Here is a 25,847-nt window from a genome sequence, read left to right as displayed (position 1 = left end):
ATTAAATTTCAGCCCTGCCCTACTCTTAAAGTTTAGTTTAAAGCTAAGAGTTAATGTTTCATTGTATTGTTAATAAATTATTACTCGTGTCTTTTATGTAGGTTTTACTTGTAATGGACACAAGGACCGAACAGACTTTCATTTTAAAAGTAAGTAAAATTTGTAGCCAGGCGCGGTGCCTATAATTCCAGCACTTTGGGAGACTGAGGTAGGCAGGTCACCTAAGGTCAGGAGTTCGAGACCATCCTGGCCAACATGGTGAAACCCCGTTTCTACTAAAAATACAAAAATTAGCCGGGTATAATGGTGGGCTCCTATAATCCCAGCTACCCGGGAGACTTAGGCAGGAGAATCACTTGAACCCAGGAGGCAGAGATTGCAGTGAACCAAGATTGCACCATTGCACTCCAGCCTGGGCAACAAGAGTGAGACCCTGTCTCAAAAAAAAAAAAAAAAAGAGTAAGTAAAATTTATATGTTTAATGAATTTAAAATTTGAATTTCAAATTATGCTTCTGAAAGAAAAGTTAATATTTTAGTTAATATTTAGTTAATATTAACTAAGTAGTTAATATATCCCCCCTAGGTTTTGAATGTCCTTTTATGTTGTTTCTGGTGATGTTTATTTACTTTTCTTTCTATCCTTTCATCACGGTTGATAGCATGCATTTAACAACATTTTTTTTGATACAGAGTATGGAGGAAATAATTTGGATAAACTGAAGAACCATTTTGTGTGGTTTGAATGTGTAGTGTGTTGTTTAAATACATCTCAAGAACATTTTGTTTAATTGTGAAGACTACACACAGTCTCACTTTCGATTATCACTACAGTTCTTAATAAGGAGCTAAAATTTTGCCTTAAAGTCTAGTTACAGGTATTTTGGGAAAGTGTATCTACATTCCTGGTCCTCTTTTTGATCTAAATTCAATTTTGAATGTATACATAATGCAATTTATAACTAAATGAATAAGGAGAGAGAGAACCCTCAATTTTGAAATTTTGAAATTGTATTTGGAATGGGCTGTGATAGTACATATTCTGAAAATATCCTAATTTAAGCATTTCCACAGCATTCAGAAGGTGAATTTATTAATTTTATATTTCTTTTTCTGATGCTTTTTCTTTTGCTGATAAGGCATGGCAGTAGGTCACATTGACACATACTGAAACACATTTTGTGTGTGTGTGTGAATATACTTTATCATTGACATTTCTTTAAAAACAGAGTATGACACCAGAAAATAGACAAACCTTATTCCTTGTAAGAAGACTTAATATTGTTTGTACTTTTGGGGGATAGGATTTTAAAATTGCCTGCTTAATCTAAGAATACCTTTTGTGTCTCAGGAGTTTGCATTGGTCTTACAATGTCTACTGCTTTAAAGATATAGATAAGTAAAATAAAACTTAAGAAAAGGTCACAGAGAAATAACTGTGTGTCATCCTGATGACTTAGTTTGAGAGCATCTCTAATAAAAACACTGACCCACGTAATTGATTTTAATGGCAGCTTTGTGGCATCTTCCTTCTCTGGATTCACGCCAGATGCCATCAGCAGAGGCTCCAGGGACTGGGGGGCATAGAGCAGCAGATGAGTGGTTTCTCTGAAGCCCAGAGTAACTTGGATAGATTAGTTTGGTTGATAAACACAGAGCACAGCAGGCTCCAAAGGCAACTGAGGATACAACTGACCTTTTTGTTCTCTGTCAGGGTCTAAGGAAAAGCAGTGAATACAGCAGGAACAGAAAGACCATCATCCCCCGCTGTGTGCCCAACATGGTGTGTCTGCATAAGTACATCATCTCTGAGGAGTCAGTATTTCTTGTGCTGCAGCATGCGGAAGGTTGGTTTGTAGTTTGGATTGTTTATGCAGTGAAGAATGTCACCTACTTAGCTTCCAGTTTCTCTCTGTCATTTCATGAGCAGATAGAATATATGAAACACGTTTAAGAAACCATTTCCTATTCCTCTGCTCTACCTCCCTACTTTGAGTTGTGAGGGAAAATGAAAACCCAGGTGAACAGAAGATTTCATGTGAACTATGGTACCATTTGTAGATTTATTTCACTACTTACTTTCTCATGGAATTTACCTAATATAATGAGAACTTTAATGTGAATGTGTGCTAAGAGAGCTAGATTTTATTTTAGTGGTATTTTGTTCGCTTGTTCCCTGCTAAAAGGATACATTATGTTAGATGACTAAAATGAAAAGCATCCCCTGAAGAATTAATTAATTACCTCCTTCTTTTAGAAGGCAAGGGTGTTTGCTTAACATTTGACATTACCTAGTTATTCTGATCTGAGTTTTTATGAATACAGCCATTGGCATCACATATGGGTACAAAGCAGAGGCACAGTTCTCTGCCTTCAAACTATTTATGAAATTTCAGCTCTTTGTAGAGGGAACAGGTGGCAAAAAATATTATGTTTTGATTTTTTTTTGCCCTTTAATACCTGAATTTAAATAAGTAGTCTTTTATTTAGGATGACTGAAAACAGCATATAAATATAAATTCATTTAATACATATTGCCATTTGGCTTTTAAGAGGTGTTCGTAAAATAGTAAAAAATTTTTAAATTGTTTTCCGTATCTCGTGAAGGCATTGTTATTTTTGTATAACTATTGTACTTTACTAATAGGCATAACATTTGTATTTAATATAATTTTTTAGGAAAAGAAGTCATTGCTTTCTGGAATGAGGTCTCATATGATAATGAATGCAAGATTTTTGATGGGGGCAGTAAACAATTAATATTGTTTATTGTGAAGTACAGCACAAGATAACTACAGATGGAGGGAAGACCTCCATATGCAGTATTTAATAGGAAATTCAGAAGGGGCTCTGTGGTCTCTCAGGTATTAAGAGAGTTAATTGTGTGTGTGAATTGGATAACTAATTCACCTTTGTTCAGACATTATAGACAGCTTTTATCTGAGGATACTAGTGCATTACAGACATTATTGAATTAGAGGTCATGTCATCTGATAGCGAAATACAGCCACCTCTGGTGTGGAACAAAATAACTTGCATAGTAATAATCCATAATAATTTAGAACAAGGTCAGTAGGATGAATGTAATTATAGTCAATATTCTATTACCCAGTGTGGATTATTCATGTTGGAGATTATCTATGGCAAAATTTTCAGTCTTAACTTACCTCTGTTATTTGTAGCTGTATCTTCCTCTTCTTCCTCTTCCTTCTCCAAATCATTTTTCATTTTTTTCTACCATCTTCTCACCATCCCACATACCTCTTGAAACTGATGTTTCAATTGATTTTACTTGAATAATGTAGAAAATTTTTATAATCTCTTAAAATCATAGACTTATGACTTTTAAATTTTCTACTATTTTAGATCCTTCTTTACTATCGAGCATACCTGACTTTGAATGCTCACATGACCATAAAATTTGTCTCTTTTGACCATTCATTTTAGGTGTCTATTGTTTAATTTTAAGATGGTTTTATAATATAAAGATAGTAAATTATAGTGCAAATAGGGACTCTGGATTAATTAAATATTCAGCAAATTTATTGAGCATGTACTGTAGAGTAGGCTCCTTTTTAGGTGAACAAGACAAGAAAATTCTCTCTCTCTCTTTTTTTTTTTTGGTTGGGGGGTAGTCAGGGTCTTGCTCTGTCTCCTAGGTTAGAGTGCTATGGTACAATCATAGCTCACTGTAAGCTTGAACTCTTGGGCTCAAGTGATCTCCCACCTCAGCTGGGATTACATGCGTGCACCACCACATCTGGCTAAGTTTTAAAATTTTTTGTAGAGATTGGGTCTCTCTATGTTGCCCAAATTGGTCTTAAACTCCTGGCCTCAAGCGATTCTCCTGCCTCAGCCTCCCAAAATGCTGGGATTGCAGGTGTGAGCCACCACGCCAGGCCTGAAACTTAAATTCTTGTTGTGAAAAGTCAAAACAGAAAAACAAAAAGCAAGAGAACATCGGATAATAAAAGGAACTATACAGATCTTTAACAAAGGGAGATCTAATAGATATCAACTGGGGGACTATGTTGAATTAAGTAGTTGAGGGAGCCCTCTCTGAGAAGGTGGCATTTAAGAGAAGTTCTGAATGGCAAAAGAAACAATCATTTGAATGTAAGATACAGGTACAGGGATGAGTATAAAAACAAACTTGGGATGTTTGATGACCAAGAAAGGCATCATTTGGTTGGAATGGAGCAGAGTGAGGACAACGTGAGGCACATGTTGGTACATGAGGCTGTTGGAGAAGTAGGCAGGAGCCTTGTACAGCAGAGTAAGGACTTTGGCTTTTATTCAAGTGCATTGGGAAACCATTGGACTTCTTAAGGGGTGACAGAATCTGATTTACATTTTGAAAAGGTCACTGGCTCTTGTATGGGGAATGGGTTGTAGAAAGGCAAGAATAGAAGCAGTAAAAAGGCTAATACAGGAGGCTAGTCAAAAGGTGCTGCTGGCTTGGCCTTCTGGGGCGCCAGTCGAGATGTTTGAGGGTAGAGTAATGGGACCTGTAATGGATTTGAGATTAGGAAGAGGAAAATCTACAGTAATTTCTCAGATTTGGCTTGAGCAATGCAGTGAACTGGATGATGAACAGTGTGTTTTCTTTTACACATCAGTGGCACCTCCGTAGATTAGGAAGTCGGCCTGTGTCATAGAAAAGTAACTTTTCATATGTGTGAATAGTTATTACTGAGAAAGCAAACCTTGAACAGTTGTTTTCTCCATAACATGAATGCTTTGAATACTTATGATTTGTGGCTTTAGCTTTCCACTGCTTACAGAACTACTCATGATTTATGTGAGTCTCTTGGACTCTTTCTTTCCATTTTTAATTCATTTCATTAGAAATGTATTGAGTGCTTGCTGGGACACAGACATAGTTCTAATTTGGCAGTGAACAAAACAGAAGACTTTGCCTGCATGGAGCTTACATTACATTACATTATAGAGGCAGAACAGACAATAAGCAAATATTTAAGTAAATATATGACAGATGGAGGTAAATATGCTATGGAGAAAAATTAAAGGAAAGGGGAAGGGAATGCCAAAGGGGTGAGAGGGGTGGTTTGCTATTTTATATAGGGTGGTCATCTTATTGAGAAGGGACATTTGACCAGAGACCTTCAGGAAGCGAGAGAGGGAGCATTGTGGATATGTAAGGAAAGGATGTCTTGGCAAGAGAAAACAAATAGGTCCACAGGCTTAGAGGCAGGGGTGTGCTTGGTGTTCAAGAAACAGCAGGATCAGTGTGGCTGGAGCAGAACAGAAAGAGCAGTAGGAAGAATGCTTAGAGAAGTGAGGAGGCAGGCAGGCAGATCCTGTATAGCATTGTAGGCCACGTTAAGAACTGGACTTTTATTCTAAATGAGATAAGATGTTATTGGGGCATGCTGAGCAAAGGAGTGATGAGATAGGGATCATTGGCCTGCTCTGTGGAAAACAGAATATAGGAGAGCAGAAGGAAAAGCAGGGAGACCAATTTGGAAGTTGTTGCAGCACCCCAGGTGAAAATGCTGATGGCTTGGACAAGGTATTAGTGTGTAGGTCAGGGTCCCCGGGCCACAGATGGGTACCTGGAGGTGAGTGGCGGACAAGTGAACATTACTGCCTGAGCTCCGCCTCCTGTCAGATCAGCAGTGGCATTAGATTCTCATAGGAGCACAAACCCTATTGTGAACTGCACATGCGAGGGATCTAGGTTGCACACTCCTTATGGGAATCTAATGCCTGATGATCTGAGGTGGAACAGTTTCACCCCAAAACAGTTTCTAACCCCACCCACACCCCTGTCCCCATCCATGGAAAAATTGTCTTCCATGAAACTGGTCCTTGGTGCCAAAATGGTTGGGAACTGCTGGCGTAGGTGGTGAAGAATGGTTATTAGAGTCTGAATGTATTTTGAAGGTAGAACGGCATGATTCTGTTTTACATGATTTCAAAGTTTTTGGCTCACATAATTGAAATAATGGAGTTTCCATTTGCTAAGCTGTGGGAGAAGTAAGTTTAGAAGGAAAATCAAGGATTCCATTTTGGACATGTGAATTTGAGATTCTTATTAAATATTCAGGTGATGTTGAGTAGACAGGCTATGTCAGTCAGGATTTTAGGAGAGAGGTTTAAAATATTTACTATTCCTTTTAATAAAGCCCTTTCTTAAACTATTTGAGAGAGAAAGGTGGGGAAACAAAATGTATTCAGTCAAGGCCATGAGAGTTTAAGTTTCTAAGATTAGGGATTATGTAATATTCATCATAAGTATGATGAATTAGCAAAATACTTGGTATTTAGAAGGTGCTCAGTGTATAATTGTTGAATACTGGGTCAGTCAAAGATGAAAGACCAAATTAAAAGACAGAAGTTGCAAAAGTCTCTGACTGTAGATATACAAAATAGAAAGGAGGTAGAAAAGAATTTCTCTCCAAGTTACTTAAGGCCCCAAGGAGTAAAATGATTCTTTTATTAATTAGTTTTCTAAAATTATAAAACTAATTTATAAAATAAATTCAAACAAAATAGAAGTCTATAAAGTAAAAATAAAAATTATCCCTCCCTATTCACTTTGTTGCCCAGACCTATTCCCCAGAAATAGGCACTCTTTTAACAGTAATTATATGTCTTCCAATAACTTTCTATGTTTATAAACATTCACTCCCTACCTGTCTGTTTTTAAAAAACTTAAATGGGTGTTACATATTGCCTTGAGCTTGCATTTTTTTCCCCCATCTCAAAAGTGTACCTTGGATGCCTTTAGTATATCTTTATGAGTATATTTAGGTCCATATTAAGAGAGGCATACACTATAGTGATTAAAAATAAGGACTGTGGAGCCATGCTATGTGAATGTAAATGCTGGTTCACCATTACTAGTGTGACTTTGGGAAAGTTATTTAACCTTTCTGTGTCTCAATTTCCTCATCTGTAAAATAGAGATAATATTAATTACCTACCTTATAGGGTTGATGTGAGGATTAAATAGTTGTATATGTAAAATGCTTAGAATAGTACCTAGTACATGGTGAGCACTATGTATTTGCAAATGGCTATTATTAATTGATGTTTAAATTGTTTCCAGTACTCATATAAATACATGTATAAACATGTATTTATACATACATGTTTTTGTTTGTTGTATTTTTTGAGAATTATATGTAGGACAGATTTTTTTCAAGTTGAATTCCTTGGCCAAAAGATGATTTTGATTACTGTGATAGCAGTGTTTTATCATACATATGAAATTTAAGTCCTAATTCTGACCAAGCAAATTAACAAACTTACTTTGCAATCTTATAGAAAAACAATAGACTTAAAATCTGAGGAGAGACAAAGAGTTTTAATTAAACATTATGAATTCCAATTTTTAAATCTTAAAATGGTTCAATATCTACAATTTTATGTGCTTCAAAAAGACTTAGAAAAGTATCATTTACAGTCTTAGAGTGTTAAAAATTAGACAAATTTTATGTACCTTAGCAATAACAGGTTTTTTTAAGGTTAATATATGTCTTTGGAAGAACATATGACCCCCAAAATGACATTATACTTATAGATCCTTATAGATTCTTACTTATAGATTGTTTTCCTTGAAAGGTTTTCAAAAAATTTGTACAGATGTTATCTTTTTATAACTCAGTTTAATAAATATTTATTTAATGCCTGTTTTACATGCTAGATAGAATCCTCTGCCTGCAGCTATTAAGACTTTACAGTCTCATGAAGGAGATAATAAAAGTATAAAAGTAATATTAATATGATGTAAATGTCATAAGGAGTATGAAGGTGGATGATAGAGGATTGAGAGAATGTATATATGGTGTCCAGTTAAGGGATACAAAGAAATTGGTAAAAGAGAACAGATTCTGAAGGACCTTCAAGAATAGGTAAGATTTTCACAAGCAGATACTGGGGAAACTATTAGGAAAAAAACATTCCAAGTGCAAGCATGGTATGGGGAAAAGCCCATCATGAATTCTTTGTTGAGTAGGGGGAGAGGACCAAATCATGGGTTGGTAACTGTATTACTCAGGAGTTCAAATGCCTATGCGGAGTTGGTATATGATTCAGTAGATGGAGGGAACTTGGCTTCTTGAATGCAGAAATGGCATAAGATCTGTGCTGAAATAGAAGATTAATTAGGCAGCAATTAGTAGGGTAGAGTGATACAAGAGGGACTTAAAGTAAGGATCTAGTTGTAGTTATAGCATTATCCCCAAAAATGAAGACTTTAAGTACATTGAATTTTAGATTTCAGTAGTTTATTCAGGTGGAATTGGCCTAGGAATGAATGAAGCTTTTCTTAGAACTTTATTAAAAGGTACCATTTCTTGCTGGTCAGTGGAACTTTATGGATTGCTTATACGGTACATCTCATCATCTGATTTAACAAGCAGTGACTTTTATGTCCTGCACATTGTGTAGGCAGTAGACATACAAAGATGAAAAAGACTTGATCCTTTCCTCAAAGTAGTCATCATCTAGGAGAATTGAAAACCACCCAAATCATTTTATTTGGATTGCATACAAGAATCTTAGTTTTAGGTTCAAGCATTGTTAGAGTGCCACAATATAGGTATTTGTGGTAAGAGAATGTGAGTATTGTTGTCAATAGACTAAAGAATATAGACTCAATGCATAGCTCCTTTTAAACTTCAGTTGAAATATGGGGAAATGTGAAACACTGAGTATAAAGAGGACAGAAAGCATTAGCTAAGAAAAAAATGAGAGGAAAAAGTTAAATGCCATAATATCCTGTACCACTAACTGGTATCAAAATGGGGAAGATGATACAAAAATTAGCTGGGTATGGTGGCACATGCCTATAATCCCAGCTACTTGGGTGACTGAGGCAGGAGGATAACTTGAACCTAGGAGGTGGAGGCTTCAGTGAGCTGAGATCCCGCCACTGCACTCCAGTCTGGGCTACAGAGTGAGACTCTAAGAAAAAAAAAAAGTTAAATAAATAAAATAGAGAAGATGGTTAACTAGATCGCTGCTACAAAGAGGTGTATGAGAATCCTAGGATTAATATTATGACAATTAGCCTTTATTGAGCATTTATTCTATGCTAGGTACCATGTCAGGTGCTATGTGTATTTATTGAATTTCTCAAAATGAAATGTGAAGTAGGAAGAGTTATTTTTGATGTTTCCGTTGACTTTTTTACACATGCAATTGACTGTCAGTTGTTGTTTTCCTTAAGGTTTAGGTACCCTTGGCATATGATGCTTAATGATTACAGTAAATATGTGCTGAAAAATTGTCTTCTTTACATGAATAGAGGGATTTATTTTTAACACATTATTCTTAATTTTTCATTTCTTTGCAACTACAATTCTGTCTCCACAAAGTATACTTCCGTAGTTACTGCTTTTGAGATTTCTGGATCAAATTTAATTAATTATTCTTTCTTATAATACTGTTTCTAATCACTACTGTTATAGCAGGTTTTTGGTACTCAGCCATAATTGTTTAACGTAAAAGTTATAATTGACAAAGGGATTGAGGTATTTTAATGGTTAAAATAAAAGAAAACTATGGTGAAATAATAACTACAAGTATTGCTGGTAAAATACTGGATTTTTTTTTATTTCTCTGATTTACATGAAAGTGATTTTTATGATTTTAGTTTTAAAGATATATGTCAGAATACACAGTCAGAATTTCTGTAGCTTGCTTTATTAATGGTTGCCCAATTAATTTTCCTCAGTAGCTTTACTTATATAACATATTACATGTAAGGCTGGGCATAAAAGGGGAAATATTAATATGTCATTTATAAAGGCATAATTATATACCACATGCCAAATTCCTCCAATCCTGGACTGGACATTTTCAAAATAGAATAATATTGTCGATTTCTCCCCCCATTGTAGTATACAATTTTAAGCAGCACTTATTTATGTATTTCCACTTGACCAAGGGGCCATGCGTGAAAAAATTATTATATAAACAGAACAGAACATAATCAGATGTTTCTAAGACTAAATGATATTTAACTTTAGAGTAGAATTTTAGCTGTGAAATTTCATATTAGTATGTGTTATAACTAATTTCCCTTCAAAGGAAGAAATAGGTTGTCACTTAAAAAAAAATTGATATCAGGAGATATGCTTGAAACCGTACTCACCAGTCAGCAATAACAAGCATTTTATTAAATATGCTTATCTTATGGCACACTTGATATTAATGGATATTATTGACTTGTTTTGATTGATTTTTAAGATAGTTTTTGTTTTTCTAATGGCTTAAATAACTGTCAATTTGGAGATCTTAATACTTTTGTTTGTTTTGTAATACTTGTTCACAGGTGGCAAACTGTGGTCATATATCAGTAAATTTCTAAACAGAAGTCCTGAAGAAAGCTTTGACATCAAGGAAGTGAAAAAACCTACACTTGCAAAAGTTCACCTGCAGCAGCCAACTTCTAGTCCTCAGGACAGCAGTAGCTTTGAATCCAGAGGAAGTGATGGTGGAAGCATGCTTAAAGCTCTGCCTTTGAAGAGTAGTCTTACTCCAAGTTCTCAAGATGACAGCAACCAGGAAGATGATGGCCAAGATAGCTCTCCAAAGTGGCCAGATTCTGGTTCAAGTTCAGAAGAAGAATGTACTACTAGTTATTTAACATTATGCAATGAATATGGGCAAGAAAAGATTGAACCAGGGTCTTTGAATGAGGAGCCCTTCATGAAGACTGAAGGGAATGGTGTTGATACAAAAGCTATTAAAAGCTTCCCAGCACACCTTGCTGCTGACAGTGACAGCCCCAGCACACAGCTGAGAGCTCACGAGCTGAAGTTCTTCCCCAACGATGACCCAGAAGCAGTTAGTTCTCCAAGAACATCAGATTCCCTCAGTAGATCAAAAAATAGCCCCATGGAATTCTTTAGGATAGACAGTAAGGATAGCGCAAGTGAACTCCTGGGACTTGACTTTGGAGAAAAATTGTATAGTCTAAAATCAGAACCTTTGAAACCATTCTTTACTCTTCCAGATGGAGACAGTGCTTCTAGGAGTTTTAATACTAGTGAAAGCAAGGTAGAGTTTAAAGCTCAGGACACCATTAGCAGGGGCTCAGATGACTCAGTGCCAGTTATTTCATTTAAAGATGCTGCTTTTGATGATGTCAGTGGTACTGATGAAGGAAGACCTGATCTTCTTGTAAATTTACCTGGTGAATTGGAGTCAACAAGAGAAGCTGCAGCAATGGGACCTACTAAGTTTACACAAACTAATATAGGGATAATAGAAAATAAACTCTTGGAAGCCCCTGATGTTTTATGCCTCAGGCTTAGTACTGAACAATGCCAAGCACATGAGGAGAAAGGCATAGAGGAACTGAGTGATCCCTCTGGGCCCAAATCCTATAGTATAACAGAGAAACACTATGCACAGGAGGATCCCAGGATGTTATTTGTAGCAGCTGTTGATCATAGTAGTTCAGGAGATATGTCTTTGTTACCCAGCTCAGATCCTAAGTTTCAAGGACTTGGAGTGGTTGAGTCAGCAGTAACTGCAAACAACACAGAAGAAAGCTTATTCCGTATTTGTAGTCCACTCTCAGGTGCTAATGAATATATTGCAAGCACAGACACTTTAAAAACAGAAGAAGTATTGCTGTTTACAGATCAGACTGATGATTTGGCTAAAGAGGAACCAACTTCTTTATTCCAGAGAGACTCTGAGACTAAGGGTGAAAGTGGTTTAGTGCTAGAAGGAGACAAGGAAATACATCAGATTTTTGAGGACCTTGATAAAAAATTAGCACTAACCTCCAGGTTTTACATCCCAGAGGGCTGCATTCAAAGATGGGCAGCTGAAATGGTGGTAGCCCTTGATGCTTTACATAGAGAGGGAATTGTGTGCCGCGATTTGAACCCAAACAACATCTTATTGAATGATAGAGGTCAGGAACTTTTGCAAATGCATTTCTTTTTATTCGCTGTTGCTTCCAATTAACTGAGTAGGCGTTTTATCTTGTAATTAGTATCTTCATTTCCTGTCTAGAGCTTCATTATCAGTGCAGCAAATTCACCCCCAGTAATAGCTTCTAGTACTTAATGATGCCATTATTCTTAATGATACTGTTTTTAGCTACAAAAGGAGTAATTACAGTTCACTTCTGCAGAAAATGGAAGAGAAAAATGTTTTGATTTCTCCTGTCGTTTTGTTTTTAGGACACATTCAGCTAACGTATTTTAGCAGGTGGAGTGAGGTTGAAGATTCCTGTGACAGCGATGCCATAGAGAGAATGTACTGTGCCCCAGGTTAGAGCAATCTCCTAAAATGTTTCATTTGAAAAAGTGGTTCGGCAGCTCTCATTTCTTTATAGAAGTTGTATTTTTGTATTGTTCACTAGCAGTTTACATATGTGTTGGATTTGGTTATCTGTTTAACCCTTCAAAAAAGAAAATTTGGGGCTAAACCAATTAAGTAATTCATAGGTATATATGTGTATATATATATGTGTGTCCACATATTTATTATTGTTAAATGAGTTTATACCTCATTAAGAACTGCAGTGAATTCTTAGAAATGTCTTAACTTCTTAGTGTTTACAAGGACCTTTAAATACCCTGACCCTCTTTAGATGCATGATTTTTTTCTTTCTTTTTTTTTTGAGACATACCTCACTCTGTCACACAGGCTGGAATGCAGTGGTGCTGTTATGTCTCACTGCAGCCTCCAACTCCTGGGCTCAAGCAGTCCTGTTGCCTCAGCTTCTGAGTAGCTGGGACTACATTTGTGCACCACCATGCCTGGCTAATGTTTTTAAAAAGCATTTTTTGTAGAGATGAGGTCTTTCTGTGTTGCCCAGGCTGGTCTAGAACTCCTGGGCTCAAGGTGCTGGGATTACGGGTGCATGCCATTATTCCTGGCTAATTTAAAATTTTTTTTTTTTAAATAGAAACAGGGCCTTGCTGTGTTGCTCAGACTGGTCCTGAACACCTGGCCTCAAGCAATCCTCCTGCCCCAGCCTCTGGAATAGCTGGGATTGCAGGCATGAGCCATGGTGCCTGGCACAATGGAGGTTTTAAAAATGCAATATGATTTTAGTGATGTGTCAACCTGGCATTTTATAACAAATTTTTAAGACAAAACAGTTTTATCTTGCCTTTACTGTATTGTCTTTATTTTTTAAAAATTAGAGATTTATTCTGTGGGTATTAGATCTTTTATTGACAATTATAGGTAGCATAAGCATATGAATTGCATTTGAGTTGGTTTTTCTCAGTCATCAGTGCAGATGGGGCTGTATTATGAATCCAAAGTTTGTTCACCTTTTGCTTACCGTTTAGCCTCTTTGGATGGCCAGAGTCACTTCACCTGTCACCCCATTGGCCTTCAAAGGAGTTTCAAGCTGATTTTTTTTGATATAATCTGCTTAGGTGTTGATCAATATAGTATTTAATACTTAACAGCTAACTAGTGTATTGATGCTAACCTTGTTTCTCTGCATAATGGGAAGGGATGATAATAAGGATTAAAAGAGCTAGATTGTTTCTAGTTACAACTTTCCTTGTTAAGAATTATTTCTGCAGTAGAGAATACTAAAGTTTTCCAACCTATAAAATAAATATCCTAAAACGTTCCTGAAAGCAACTATTAGGGTTTTCTTTTCTTTCCTCCTTCTTCCTTCAAATTAAGACTGTTTGGTTTTTGTTTATTGTTAGAGACAATAGAGCACACTTACATTTTTTTCTCAAATAGATAATGTGATGTTATGTTTTGAAATCATGTTAGTAAATAGGATAAAAAATTGCATGTTGAATTCACTTTATTACAGTTACTCGATTAAAAAAAAAACCAGATCCTCCCAACTTTCTAATTTGATAAGAAATAACATTTTAGGTTCCAGTGTACTTAGAAATATATTTGTTAATTATAATGAATTTGGAAGTTTTAGAATCAAACTTAATTTGGGAGTTTTTTTGAGTCAAGCCTGTTACATGCTAAAGTGAAGTACAGTGGGAACCATATAACAAAACAAAACCACACATTTATGGAATATTGTTTAATATTTGTAAGTAGTTTCTTATTTCTTATTTTTGTTGTTACTTTCTTTTTTTTCTCCTGGTTCCTAGTAAGTGTATATATTGTTACTTATTGGAAACTATCTGTAAATTTGTGCTTGAACATTCTAGCAGATTATTTTTCTTTATTCTCAAGCACAGTCATATTTACTTTAATATCCATAACATGTTGGTATCCTGAGAGTTTTAATATATGTGGAACAGAACCATATTACATTAATCAACAGATACACACTTTCAATTTCATATACTGAAATACCGAATTTAGTACAGGTCAGTTTCTAAGTTCTAATTTTTAAGCCTTGTCCCAGAAATTACAATTCTCTTAGTTGACCAGCAGGTGGCAGTCTACCATTAATGGATTTTGCTGTCCTCTTCCAGGTTGTCCTTCACTAGCATTTGAAAAAAGCTGTAGTCTGAAGAGGTGCTTTGTTGTCATTATTTGCATAAAAGAATTGTACTTCCAAGCTTTGTGAGTTGCAAAAGTGTTCTAGTGTTGTGGCATGCTTTGTGAACAATGTGGAAAGGCTTTCCATTCATTGGGCCTGTTAATTTTAGCAACCAGGTAAAACAAAACGAGTAATGGCCTTAACAGAAAAGTAATACCAGTGTTCTTATTAAGATGACCTTAAATCTAGAGAGTTATAGAACTTGGTTAAGTCTGTGTGCTCGTACCCCTTACTTATAACTCAAGGGAAATTGGAGCAAAAATTTGTGAATTACTGTTTGCTCCAAAAGTTCATAGGCAGTGCTACTGATAAATCAAAACTACAGATAGGTTTTCCTCTCCTCAAAGGATGGAAGCAATGATAATATGTTAATATTTCAATACTTAAAAATACAAATCAGTAACTACGTGGGGCATAGATTGTTTAACCACCTTTTGATCTACCCTTAGGAACACTAAGGATTGAAGTAATTTCCTTTCATGTGATCCCCTCCCTCTTACTTCCCAAATCTAACCTTAGTATTATTGTCCAAGTAACTCTAAAGCATGTTAAGCAGCTGATGTTTGGTTAGAAAGAAAAGTTGTCACAAGATTATGATGAGAGCAACTCACTTCTGTTTAAACAGTGTGCACCCTCTACCCTGCCACTTCACCTCCTGGGAATCCTTATCGCATATTTGTCCTGAAAACATTATCCACCTGCCCTGTACTTTATAATGTCAGCAGTGTATCTTTTTATCTTGTGAATGATGTGCCTTTATATTTTGAGAAAAATTTCCAGTAACAGATTTGATTTGCATGGACAGAAACTTGAGCAAATGCCAAACTAGCAGGGGGGCCATTATTCTGCTCTATAAATAAGTTTAAAAAAGAAACACACACACAGAAACCTGTGAATCAACATGTTTTGGTCTAATTGAGGGGAAAAGCAAGACAGATAAATTTTGAAATGCAAATGATCACCTTCTGTTATTTAAGTATAGTTTCTGCCAACTTAGTGATCCTAGATTTTAAAAAGTCATAATTATTTCAACAATGTATACTCCCAAGGATGCCCAAGATTCACAAGTTTCTATAACAAAACTGAGAACTTTTAAAAAAGTTGCCACTTTTTTATATTAAAGAAAACAAATCCAACAACAAAAAGACAAAAACCATGGAGCTTTCTCTGGCTACATCTGTGAAAAAGCCAGCGCATAAATGGCTGCAGCTGCAGACCCATCAAGAGGGTCTTGAGAATACGAATTCACTGATCAAACCCAGCCCTGTTTTCAAAGTAGAAGCCATTCCTTTTAGGTTCACTTTGTATCCTTAGATTATCTAGGATGATTCTCTAGAAAGGTTTTATTTTAAATAAACATCATTCATGGTAAATGGGTTCCTTTCATACCACAGAAACACAGAATGGAGTTCAGGAAGAGAAAAGGCAAAAGAAATAGTCCACAAATTAGGAACAGATTGTATAGCATGACAATATAAATATAACACTGTCTGGTTTCCACATTAGGAGACTTCTAGATACTTTATTAGGATACTTTTATACAGGTTCTTCTGTTTTTTTTTTTGTTGTTGTGAGGGATTAAAGAATAAAAACTGGAGTAAATTGGTTATTTTTCTCTGGAGGACTTTCTTCTGGTTACTCTGATTTTATGTCTGTTTTTACACACATACACACAAAAGTTTTAGCCAAAAGATTTTATGTGCTTTATCATTTGATTTATTAACTTATGATAATAAAGAATAAACCTTTGTTTATAGTGTTTTACGTATAAAGGAAAAATAAAATGTCAAGAAAGTATTTTTTTTTACTACTTTTTTTTTCTTGACTCTTATCATTCAAAAACAGCTAGCAAATAGAACCTGTACTACTAAGCATATAAAATACAAAAAAAATGAGTCTGAGGTGGGAGGATTGCTTGAGGCTGTGAGTATGAGACTGCAGTGTGCTATGATCATGCCTGCGAATAGCTACTGCACTCCAGCCTGGGCAACATAGCAAGACTTTGTCTCTTAAAGAAAAATACAAGAAAATGATATTTGAAAGCTTAATATACAATCTGAGACAAGTGCATAAAATTATTTGTGTTAGTTAACCTAATATAGTCACTTAAGTTTCCCATTCTAGTCTTGAACAAGTTGATATGGTATCCTATCAGTGTGTGTCCTTCACTTTTATTTTCTGCCCTATTATGAGTCTTTAATTTTAAATGCTTGAAATTTACATTGATATTTGTCATTGAATACTTTTCAGACTTGAGAATTTATAGGTGCATATGTGTGTAAATTGAAGAAGTCCAAAATGCTTTTCACTGCAGCCCGATCTCCATGCTCCCAGATGTCAAATGACAGCTTTGCTTCCTCTCTTAGGCAATTTCACACTTGGAAACAGCTCACAGCTGACGGTGAAAAGTGAAACATAGAAAAATCATGCTGAAAACTATCTGTAAAAATTCAGTTTTAGAGCATGACATTTATTGACTACCTTTCTTTGCTCTTCTAGCCTGACTTTATCAAATAATCCATGAATATATTTTGGGGAATAGTTTCCCCTGCTCTTCTCCATAAACATGCTTTCCATGGCATTTGTTTCTTTTTAGGCATGGAGCTCCATGTAATAGTTATGTATCTGATAATTAAAACTAGGACTCAGACCATGGATGGAGTTTAAAATATCTTGAGGCTATCAGAAGTTTTTAAGGTTTAGAACATTTAGACGGAATTGAGAACTACCAAACCTGCATATTGTCCCAGATCATGTATTAACTGATTGCTTGACCTCGGGAAATTTATTTAAGACTTTCTAGGCCTCAATTTAACAGTAGTAAAATAGATTTGTTGGATATAAGTAAAATCACAGATGTCAGATCATCTGACATCCTCCTTACACAAAATGTACTCAAAATTGAAGTTCATCATATTAAGGCAGGATTTTTCCCCCAAGGGTAAATATTGATTTCTTATCTAATGTTAGTAGAGTTAAAAAATTATTTCATTAGGATGACTGAGTATATATTTTTACTCATTTATAGAGTTTGTACATAAAGTATATCATGTAGAAAATAAGGGATTTATGGAAAATACTTTCATTTAGAGGAATGAAGCCAAAACAACTTCTGTTTGGGGTGAAAGTTGAATGTCAAGATTCTCAACAAACAAAATTGTTTAAATAAGAAAGAAATATTTAGATGTGATAATTTATGGGACCTGGGTAATTTCAGCAAACATGAGAAATCTAATTTTAAGAATGTGAGATTGATAGAGAAAGCAAATAAATATAGATGTATATTTCAAAATAATAATGACATAACCAGGAGATACTACTTTTTTTCCTAAAACAGAAAGAAGGTGGCAGCAAGAGGGAACTATAGGAATAATTTTGAGTAAAATATTTATGGTTAATATTTAAATATTATGTTTCGGACAGTAACTGTTTTATTTACCCTTAAGTAAAACTTCAGCAATAGCTAGCTATCTTGTACATAGTATTTTAATGTTTTCCTTGAATGATTCACAAGTATGTTTAGTCCTTTGCCCTCAGTTCTTATCGTCATAAAAACCAAATCTATTTATTCTTCAGGAGAACCAGTTAATTTTTCAGTTTGCCATAGAATAGTGAGACTTTTCCAGTGAAGAAAATTTCTTGATACACTTCACCACTGTATATCCATGAAACTTGTAACGTGAGTATAGAGTACAAGCAAAAAACACTTCAAGTTAACACAAGTCTTACCTTGTCTAGGCAAGGCCCTTGTGGTGCAAAGAAGATTAAAGGATCACTTTAGGAGGACTTGAGGGTCTAGAACGCTGGAATCCATGGGCCAGTCACCATCACATCTCAGTTAAGGTTGCTCCATATTGAAACAGACTATTCTGAAATCATGATTCTCCTATCAAGCCAGAATGTGATTTGTCTCTAGTGGTGAGAATGAGACAAAGTAAGAGCAAAGAATTCAGTCCCTGTTATTTGGCATCTTAGCAAATGACACATTAGCACATCCCAAGAGAAGTTCAGTGAATTGATGTTTTGATACAGAAGAGGTGAAAAACAATGTCTCTGTACATTTCATAATACTACCTGATATTTGGAGTGAAGCGTTTATGTCAAGCTTTAGATTATTAAAAGTAAGTTCATCTTAACCTTTTATTTACCCAAACCTTTTTTCTTGATGATCTTGGGCAAATTTCTTTTTCAGAAGAGGAACATGAGACTAGAGACTTATAGTTTAAAGTATTAGCTACAGTGTAATGCTTTTTATTTTTCATATCTCAATTGACTTTTGTCAAATATTCAGTAATTGGCCTCACCACTGCATTATTATAAAGAAGAAAGTGAACTGTCTTTTGCCTTTAATGTTTAACAAAGATGTAATGCTGAGTCTTAAACATTATATACCAGAGCAATTGGCTAACTACTTTTATCAAATCATCAGTTTCTGTATCCCATAACATTTTGTAAATTTTAATCTCCATAAGGTTACCAGGTCTTATTCCTTCTGAGCAGTTCTTCACAAATTCTTCCTTCGAATAAATGTTTAAAAATGCTAAGGTTTTTAAAAATGAGTGAGGATAAGGCAAGTAGGATTTCTGAAGCTCCTTTAATAGCCATGCATGTAGCTCTCTGCCTAACACAGCAGCAGAGCGGCAGAGAGAGAGCGCAAGCAAGCGAGAGAGCTATGCCTGTCATTCTCACAATTTTCAGTTAGCCTTTTTCTCATCAATCAACTGTAGTGGCTTTGGTTGGGTAACACTGTGACACCTGATGGCTATTCAGAATGGAGTTGTTGTGATATGATCAATGGAAAATGGGGCATGCTGTTGGTTTTTTCCTACTAGAAATACAGGGTGAGAGAGTAAGCAAGATTGTTTACAGCTCAGAATTATAATTATAATCGGTCAACCAGAAGTCATGTGGTAGTTACTCGTTTCTTATTTTATCTCACAAGAAAACCGTATAGTAATGATACCTATAAACTCCCTTGAACAAGTAATTCTTGGCTCTGGAGTGCCGAATCAAGTGAAATTAAGGAGTTTTGACTTAAGTTGTACAGATAATTGCAGGAAAGCTCAGAACATGGTTGCCAGGTCACCACGACAACAAGAAATTCAGAGCTAGGTAGTGGGAGAAAAGTGGAATTAGACATGTAGCCAAGCCTAGCCTGAACTAGCTGAGTGTGGTCTGCACTCATGTCCAGTTCCCCACAATACAGCAGGCCCAGGGATTCAGGTAATTGAATTACCTAAAAACCAACTGAATAAATGATGAGGTGGTGGCAGGAAGCGAGGCTAGAGACTGAGGTGAGCCGAAAAAGCGAATGCGTATAGGGTGGAGCAGCACCACATATCCCCCGTTACCTTGCAGCACTGGGAGAAGAGTGGGGGCCCCAGCTGCTGCAGACTTCTCTCTCTGGAAAGTGCCAGTCTCCGTCATTGGTCTTCTCTGGATAATACGCTAATTAGAGTAATGTGATTCCAGGAACTTTCAAACAGTTCATGTACCCTGCTCAACAAATACAGCATTTGAATAAGCAATTGAGTACAATGCTGGAGGACTTTATGGAATATAGAATGGATAATTAGGCAGTCAATGTTTTCTGAAATAGTATAAAATAAGAAAAAAGGAGCAAGATGCCCATTTGAAAGGATAGGCTAGGAAATGAAAATTCCAGGCTCTAGTTAGTCTATGGAAATGAAAATTCCAGGCTCTAGTTAGTCTATCATGTAAGAATGAAGATCTGCCTCAGAAATGTGAGACTATAGGGAAGTTTCTTCTGTCTGACTTGACTCAATTCAAGTACAAGGGCCCTGTGAACAGCTTTGCGCCTTTGAACTTGTAAACTTTAAGCTATTAAACTTTGATGTTTTAGTTTATAACTATTAGAGGAGCATTCCGAACCTGGAATTAAAATGAAATTTTATTCTCATAGTTGCTATGGCTTTTAGTTTTGCTTTCGGTTGTAACATTTTCTATTGTCATATACAAAAACTTAAAAAAATTGTCTCTGTATTTAAAATAATACTGTGGCTAGGTAGTGTAGTTGTCCTACAATACATTTAAATGAATTTGTTTTTGATAACATTTAAAAAATATTTTTAATTGATACAAATGATCTATCTCACCAGCCCACCAGCCAAACAGAACCAGCTTACAAATTTGTGGCACATTTTATGGAATTAGGTGCCTAAATTCCTTTAATTGAATAGGGATAGAAAAAACCTTGAGTTATCTCCCAGTCCTGTCTTCTTTATTCCGCCAGGTTTTTCAGCTTTTTTTTTTTTTTTTTTTTTTTTGAGACAGAGTCTTGCTCTGTCACCCAGGCTGGAGTGCAGTGGTGTGATCTGGGCTCACTATAACCTCCACCTCCTGGGTTCAAGCAGTTCTCCTGTCTCAGTCTCCCAAGTAGCTGGGATTACAGGTGGCCACCACCATGCCCTGGCTAATTTTTTGTATTTTTAGTAGAGACGGAGTTTTGCCATGTTGGCCAGGCAGGTCCTGAACTCCTGGCCTCAGGTCATCCACCTGCCTGGGCCTCTCAAAGTGCTGGGATTACAGGCGTGAGCCACCGTTCCCAGCCCAGCTTTCTTCTCTTGATGTAGCACAGGCCACCTGTGCCAGAGCAAACTGTACCATCCAGAGGCAGTCATTGTGCTTTGCATGGGGAGCACTGGAAGGTGTCCATTCCACCACCACCTGAGTTTAGGCTGCCTTCATCTCTTGCCTGGAATAGTGCAGTCAGCTGACTGGCTTCCACTCTCACCCTCTAATCTTTGTTTCTTCCACTGCTGAGTATGCTTTAGATAATGTTTTAAACTTTTTAGCCTACAACTTGTAAAAGTGCAAAAGGACTTGATGTAGATCTGCATGCTCAATGGAACTTAAAGAAAATGAATGTGATGAGGGCTTTGGAGGTGCTTTGAATGCCTTGAATGGACAGTGCTACAAAATACAAGATTGATATATTTATTCAACAAACATTTATTAAATGCCTCCTGTGTCCCAGGCACTGTGCCTAGGAGCCAGAAATAAAAGACATAATTGGTATAATATTGACAGTTACTTTTGAAGATTTACATGAAAAGGAGTCTACCCAAACAGAAGAAATATACAATTGGTTAACTAGGATGTTAATAGACCTTTATAGGTGAATAGTTGTATTTATAGAATGGTAGTTTTCTGAGCTAACAAAAGACATGCTTAGCTGTCCCCCTTCCCACAGTTTAGTTCCATATATTGTTGGATACAAAAAATGCTTTCTTCTGTGTTTCTTTCTCTTTGCTCTTTAGTCATCGGCTGCAGTGGAAGACTAATGCTCAGCCCCTGCATAGAAAATCTTTATACACAGCAAGAGCTGGTGAGAAAAATTGACTAGGATTTTGTAATTCTAGTCCCTTTCAATTAGCAACAGATGCTGCAGGGAAAGATTGTCTGTGTAGGAACACAGTACTAATGTTTCTGTGCCCTAGCTGACATGGAATGCTCATTGCAAAAAGAAAGATGTTCTTTTCCTTGGTTGAAGTTGTCACCAATGACAGATTAGATTTTTTTAACCTTTCTCTACTCCTAAATCCATTAATGAAGTCTGACTCCCTTGGAAGAAAGTTAAATTCTTGACCAATTGTAACAGCATTTCTAATTGAACACTTAAAGAATTTATAGAAAATTTAGACATTCCAGCTTCCTTTCTGATAGTATAAAGGTATACATTGTGCTTAATTTTAAGGTTTATAAGAATTTGCCTTTGTTCTTATGTTGTCTTATTTACCAGAGATCTTTTTTTGATCCTGAAAGTTAATATATTTTTGTTCCTTATGGTTTTTTTCCCCCAAAGAGAACTTTGGAATCCTTAAGGTCAGATATTTAAAGTGAAAATTTTTTATTATTTTGAGAAAAAATCCTGTGGCATTAGAAAACTGTATTTATCTTTCACCTTCTTCCCTAGTGTATTTACTACTGATTATCATTTTAATGTGTTGTATGGATCTTGTGGCCTTAAAATTAGCCTATCATTCTGCTATTTGGATAAAACATTATGTTACTTATGTGATAAATTCTTCCAGCATCTAACTATTGGTTTATTTTGAGTATTACACAAACACTTTATTTACAATGATGGCTGCTTTTTAATTAAATTTTATATGACTTCTTAATAACAGTTCCACAGTTGCTATAACTTTGAGAGTGAAAAGAAATGAGTCTTTTCATTTAAAAAAGCCTAGTTAAGAAAAATAGTTTAGGAGTTCTAAATTACAATGGAATTTCTCTGTAAGTGAAATTCTCTTCTAAGAAGATTCTGAACATATTGTATTTCGTGCTGTATCTTGGGGAGAGAAGATAGCAACAACAGAATATATTGCCAGAAGGAGGTTATGGACTTGTCTCTGGGAATTTTTGGAATGGGGATGGGTAACTATATTGTTAGTAAAGGTAAAGTGAAGAATGAGATGATCTATGTGGTTCTCCTTTAGTGGAAAAACCAGGGAACTGAGTCAGATGGCCTCACCAGTCTGACGGTGTGTCTTAACACATATCTATAAATGTGGAATATCAGATTTCCTTATTAAGCATTTTAAAAGTGATGTCTTTTAAAGAAAAGTAAATTCTAAATTTGGGATATTGAAGGCCCCACAATTGCTTAAAATGCAAGATGGTTCATGTTTATAAAACTTTATGGAAATGTTTTCGGTTAAAGCTTGAGTTTAACTTGCAGTTTCTAGTTTTCTCAATTTTCGATTCAATTTCCAGTATAATGTTAGATCTGTCTTTGGTTATTTTTGCGTCATGTCTTTGACAAATCCATGCAGTTTAAATTGTATAATCTTAAAAGGCAAAGCCTGTACCCTTAGATAAACGTACGTCATGAAGCATACATCATGATTTTAGTATGTTGGAATCACATAGTCTCTCCAATGTCTTTCAGACTTCCTCAAGTCTGAGAGTGTGTACTGTTCTTCTTTCCTTTCCTTTCCCATCGCTATATAGACATCATATGGTTGAGTCCAAGCTTTCTGCTTTTTTGCTGCTTTACTTTTGGGAGCCAAGCTTATTATAGTTGCAGTTCTGGATTTAGAGTAAACATTATTATTTTGGCTGTAAGAGGGAGACTTGGAAGACTCTGAATATCATAAGGACTATAAAACTTTGTTATTCTGTGTTTTAGCAAGCTCTTTGGCAATATGGGCTACCAAGACAACATTATTTTTCTGAAAAATATCTTGGCTTATTGAAGAGTGTTCTATGAGGTGTTAAACATGAGTAAAGCAAAGGTAGGCAAAGCACATTTTATGTTTTGATATCTTTGTTTTATTTAATCTTATTCACTTGTGAAACATCATAGTTTGAATCATTAGTATTAATCAGTAAGAGTCTATATTGTAGTTAGAATATCAGAATACTGAAGTGAAATTTCTAGAATTTTACTAAACAGTTTGCACATGTTTGATGTCCTTTAAAATTTGTGGATGAGTTGAAATTTAATCAGGAGCTGATTCTGTGTCTCCATTACATTAAAAGATGATAATGGTTAGATTTAGTGACCCTGATTCATTTCACTTACCACCAGGTAATTAGTCTTTTAGGGAGAGAGAGGAGTGGCTATGTATCGAAAGGAGAAAAGGAAGAAGATTGAGGAATGCTTGCTCATCTTAGCATAATCCACTCTTTGGGCATCTTAGGTTAATGGAGGGAGAAGAAGTTATGAGAAAGGCTCATGAGTGCTTTTGAAAACACTTTCAGGATCATAAAATTACAGATTATAAGAGGCTGAAAGAATGTTAGAGGTCTGGCTGTTCTCATTTTCAGAGAAGCATAGTGATATACTCAGCCAAGCTCAAACAGCAGCATAACCAGAGCCGTGGCAATACATCTGTTTGACTTAAGGACAAAAATCCAGGATTCTTTGATATCAGCATCTCTTTTTGAGTTTTTATGGGAATAAACTGAGAAATTTTTTTCTGAGGTAATAGTTTGTTTTTCTCTGATCATGTTTCTTAATGCCTGTAGTGTGCCACTACACTTGTGGAGAATAAGGATACTGTTTTACCAAGCCTAGAAATTGCAATTATAGAATGTAGCGGTAGGGAATGGGGCATGCCCAGAAACTTAACACCTTGTGTTTTATAGGAAAAATGTTTTGAAAATTGGCAAAAAAAAAAAAGTGGTAGAATTTATCCTTTAAAATATTTTTCTAGGCCAGGCATGGTGGCTTGTGCCTGTAATTCCAGCATTTTGTGAGGCCAAGGCAGGAGAATTACTTGAGCCTAGGAGTTTGAGACCAGCCTGAACAACATGGTGAAATCCTCTGTCTACAAAAAATAGAAATAAAAAAATTAGCCAAGTGTGGTCCCATGCCTGTGGTCCTGGGACCCATGCCTGTGGTCCCAGCTACTTAGGAGGCTGAGGTGGGAGGATTGCTTGAGCCCAGGAGGTCGAGGCTGCAGTGAGTCATCATCCTGCCACTGCACTCCAGCCTAGGTGACAGGATGAGAACCTTTAAAAAAAAAAAAGGAAAAGAAAACAAAATGTTTTTCTACTTGTTTCTAGAGATTTTTCAAATTTGAGGTAGGAGTTAAAGGGGATTTCTCAAATTCACTGTGTTATTCTTTTAAAATAGCCTCAGAGACTTACATGGTATTTCTTTTCATTCTCTACTTTTGATTTTAGGCACATATACCTGATGTTTATAGTAACTATCGTGTTGCTTTATATATAAATCAGTGTTGTTGGTTTATGCTTAGATTTTTTTATATAGAGTTTGCAAGTAAAGTAGTTTTAGAGTAGTGGTCTTTGACAGCCACACAACCTCAGGCTTCTTTTTGGCAATACAGTTTCAGTGTGTATCTTAAAATTTTTAATCTAAGAATTACTGATATTTAAGGATGTTAAAAGGGCAACCAAGTAAAGTCCTTTGTTCTGATAATTGAAAGAATTTTTTTTCTGTTTTAACACCTATAAAGAAATTGAACAACTGCTTACCTTCACCTGTTCTAATATTTAAGCTTCCTAGCTGTTAGGAAGTTCTTCTTTATATCTTACTTAAATACAGCCTAAATACAGAACTCTTTGTCGTAGTTTAGAGTCATGTATGAAAATCAAGGACAGTTGGTCATGTTACCAATTTCACATTAATTAATGAATCCCTGCTTGATATAAAGTCATTTTGAACAGTTTCAAGCTGCATTGTTAAGGGGATGGATTTAAAAATTATTCAATGTCTTCTTTTCTGGTTTCCATGAAAAACCATTTTACCTTTTTACAGTTCTTATCCTTCTCTACTACTCCAGTCAGATTAAAGATGACATTCAGCCTAGCTGCCTTCATAGTTTCAAAAGCAGTTTTCCTTAGATGGGACCAGCAGTGTCTTTAGGCCTAAGTGT

General features: G+C 35.7%; 1 protein-coding gene across 16 annotated transcripts in view; it reads left to right on the top strand.

Moving 5' to 3' along the window:
- Positions 1-25,847, top strand: part of RPS6KC1 (ribosomal protein S6 kinase C1) — a 221,514-nt gene that overhangs the window by 178,521 nt on the left and 17,146 nt on the right. For all 16 annotated transcript variants that reach the window (XM_031001489.3, XM_031001490.3, XM_055371332.2 and 13 more), the window contains 4 exons: positions 102-149; positions 1,714-1,846; positions 10,306-11,901; positions 12,173-12,262. In XM_031001489.3, coding sequence (XP_030857349.2) covers positions 102-149; positions 1,714-1,846; positions 10,306-11,901; positions 12,173-12,262 — 1,867 coding nt within the window. The remainder of the gene's footprint in view (positions 1-101; positions 150-1,713; positions 1,847-10,305; positions 11,902-12,172; positions 12,263-25,847) is intronic.

The sequence above is a fragment of the Gorilla gorilla genome, chromosome 1 (assembly GCF_029281585.2).
Source record: "Gorilla gorilla gorilla isolate KB3781 chromosome 1, NHGRI_mGorGor1-v2.1_pri, whole genome shotgun sequence".
Taxonomy (NCBI): Eukaryota; Metazoa; Chordata; class Mammalia; order Primates; family Hominidae; genus Gorilla; species Gorilla gorilla.
Note: the sequence above shows the minus strand (reverse complement) of the source record. Positions and strands in the feature narration are given on the sequence as shown.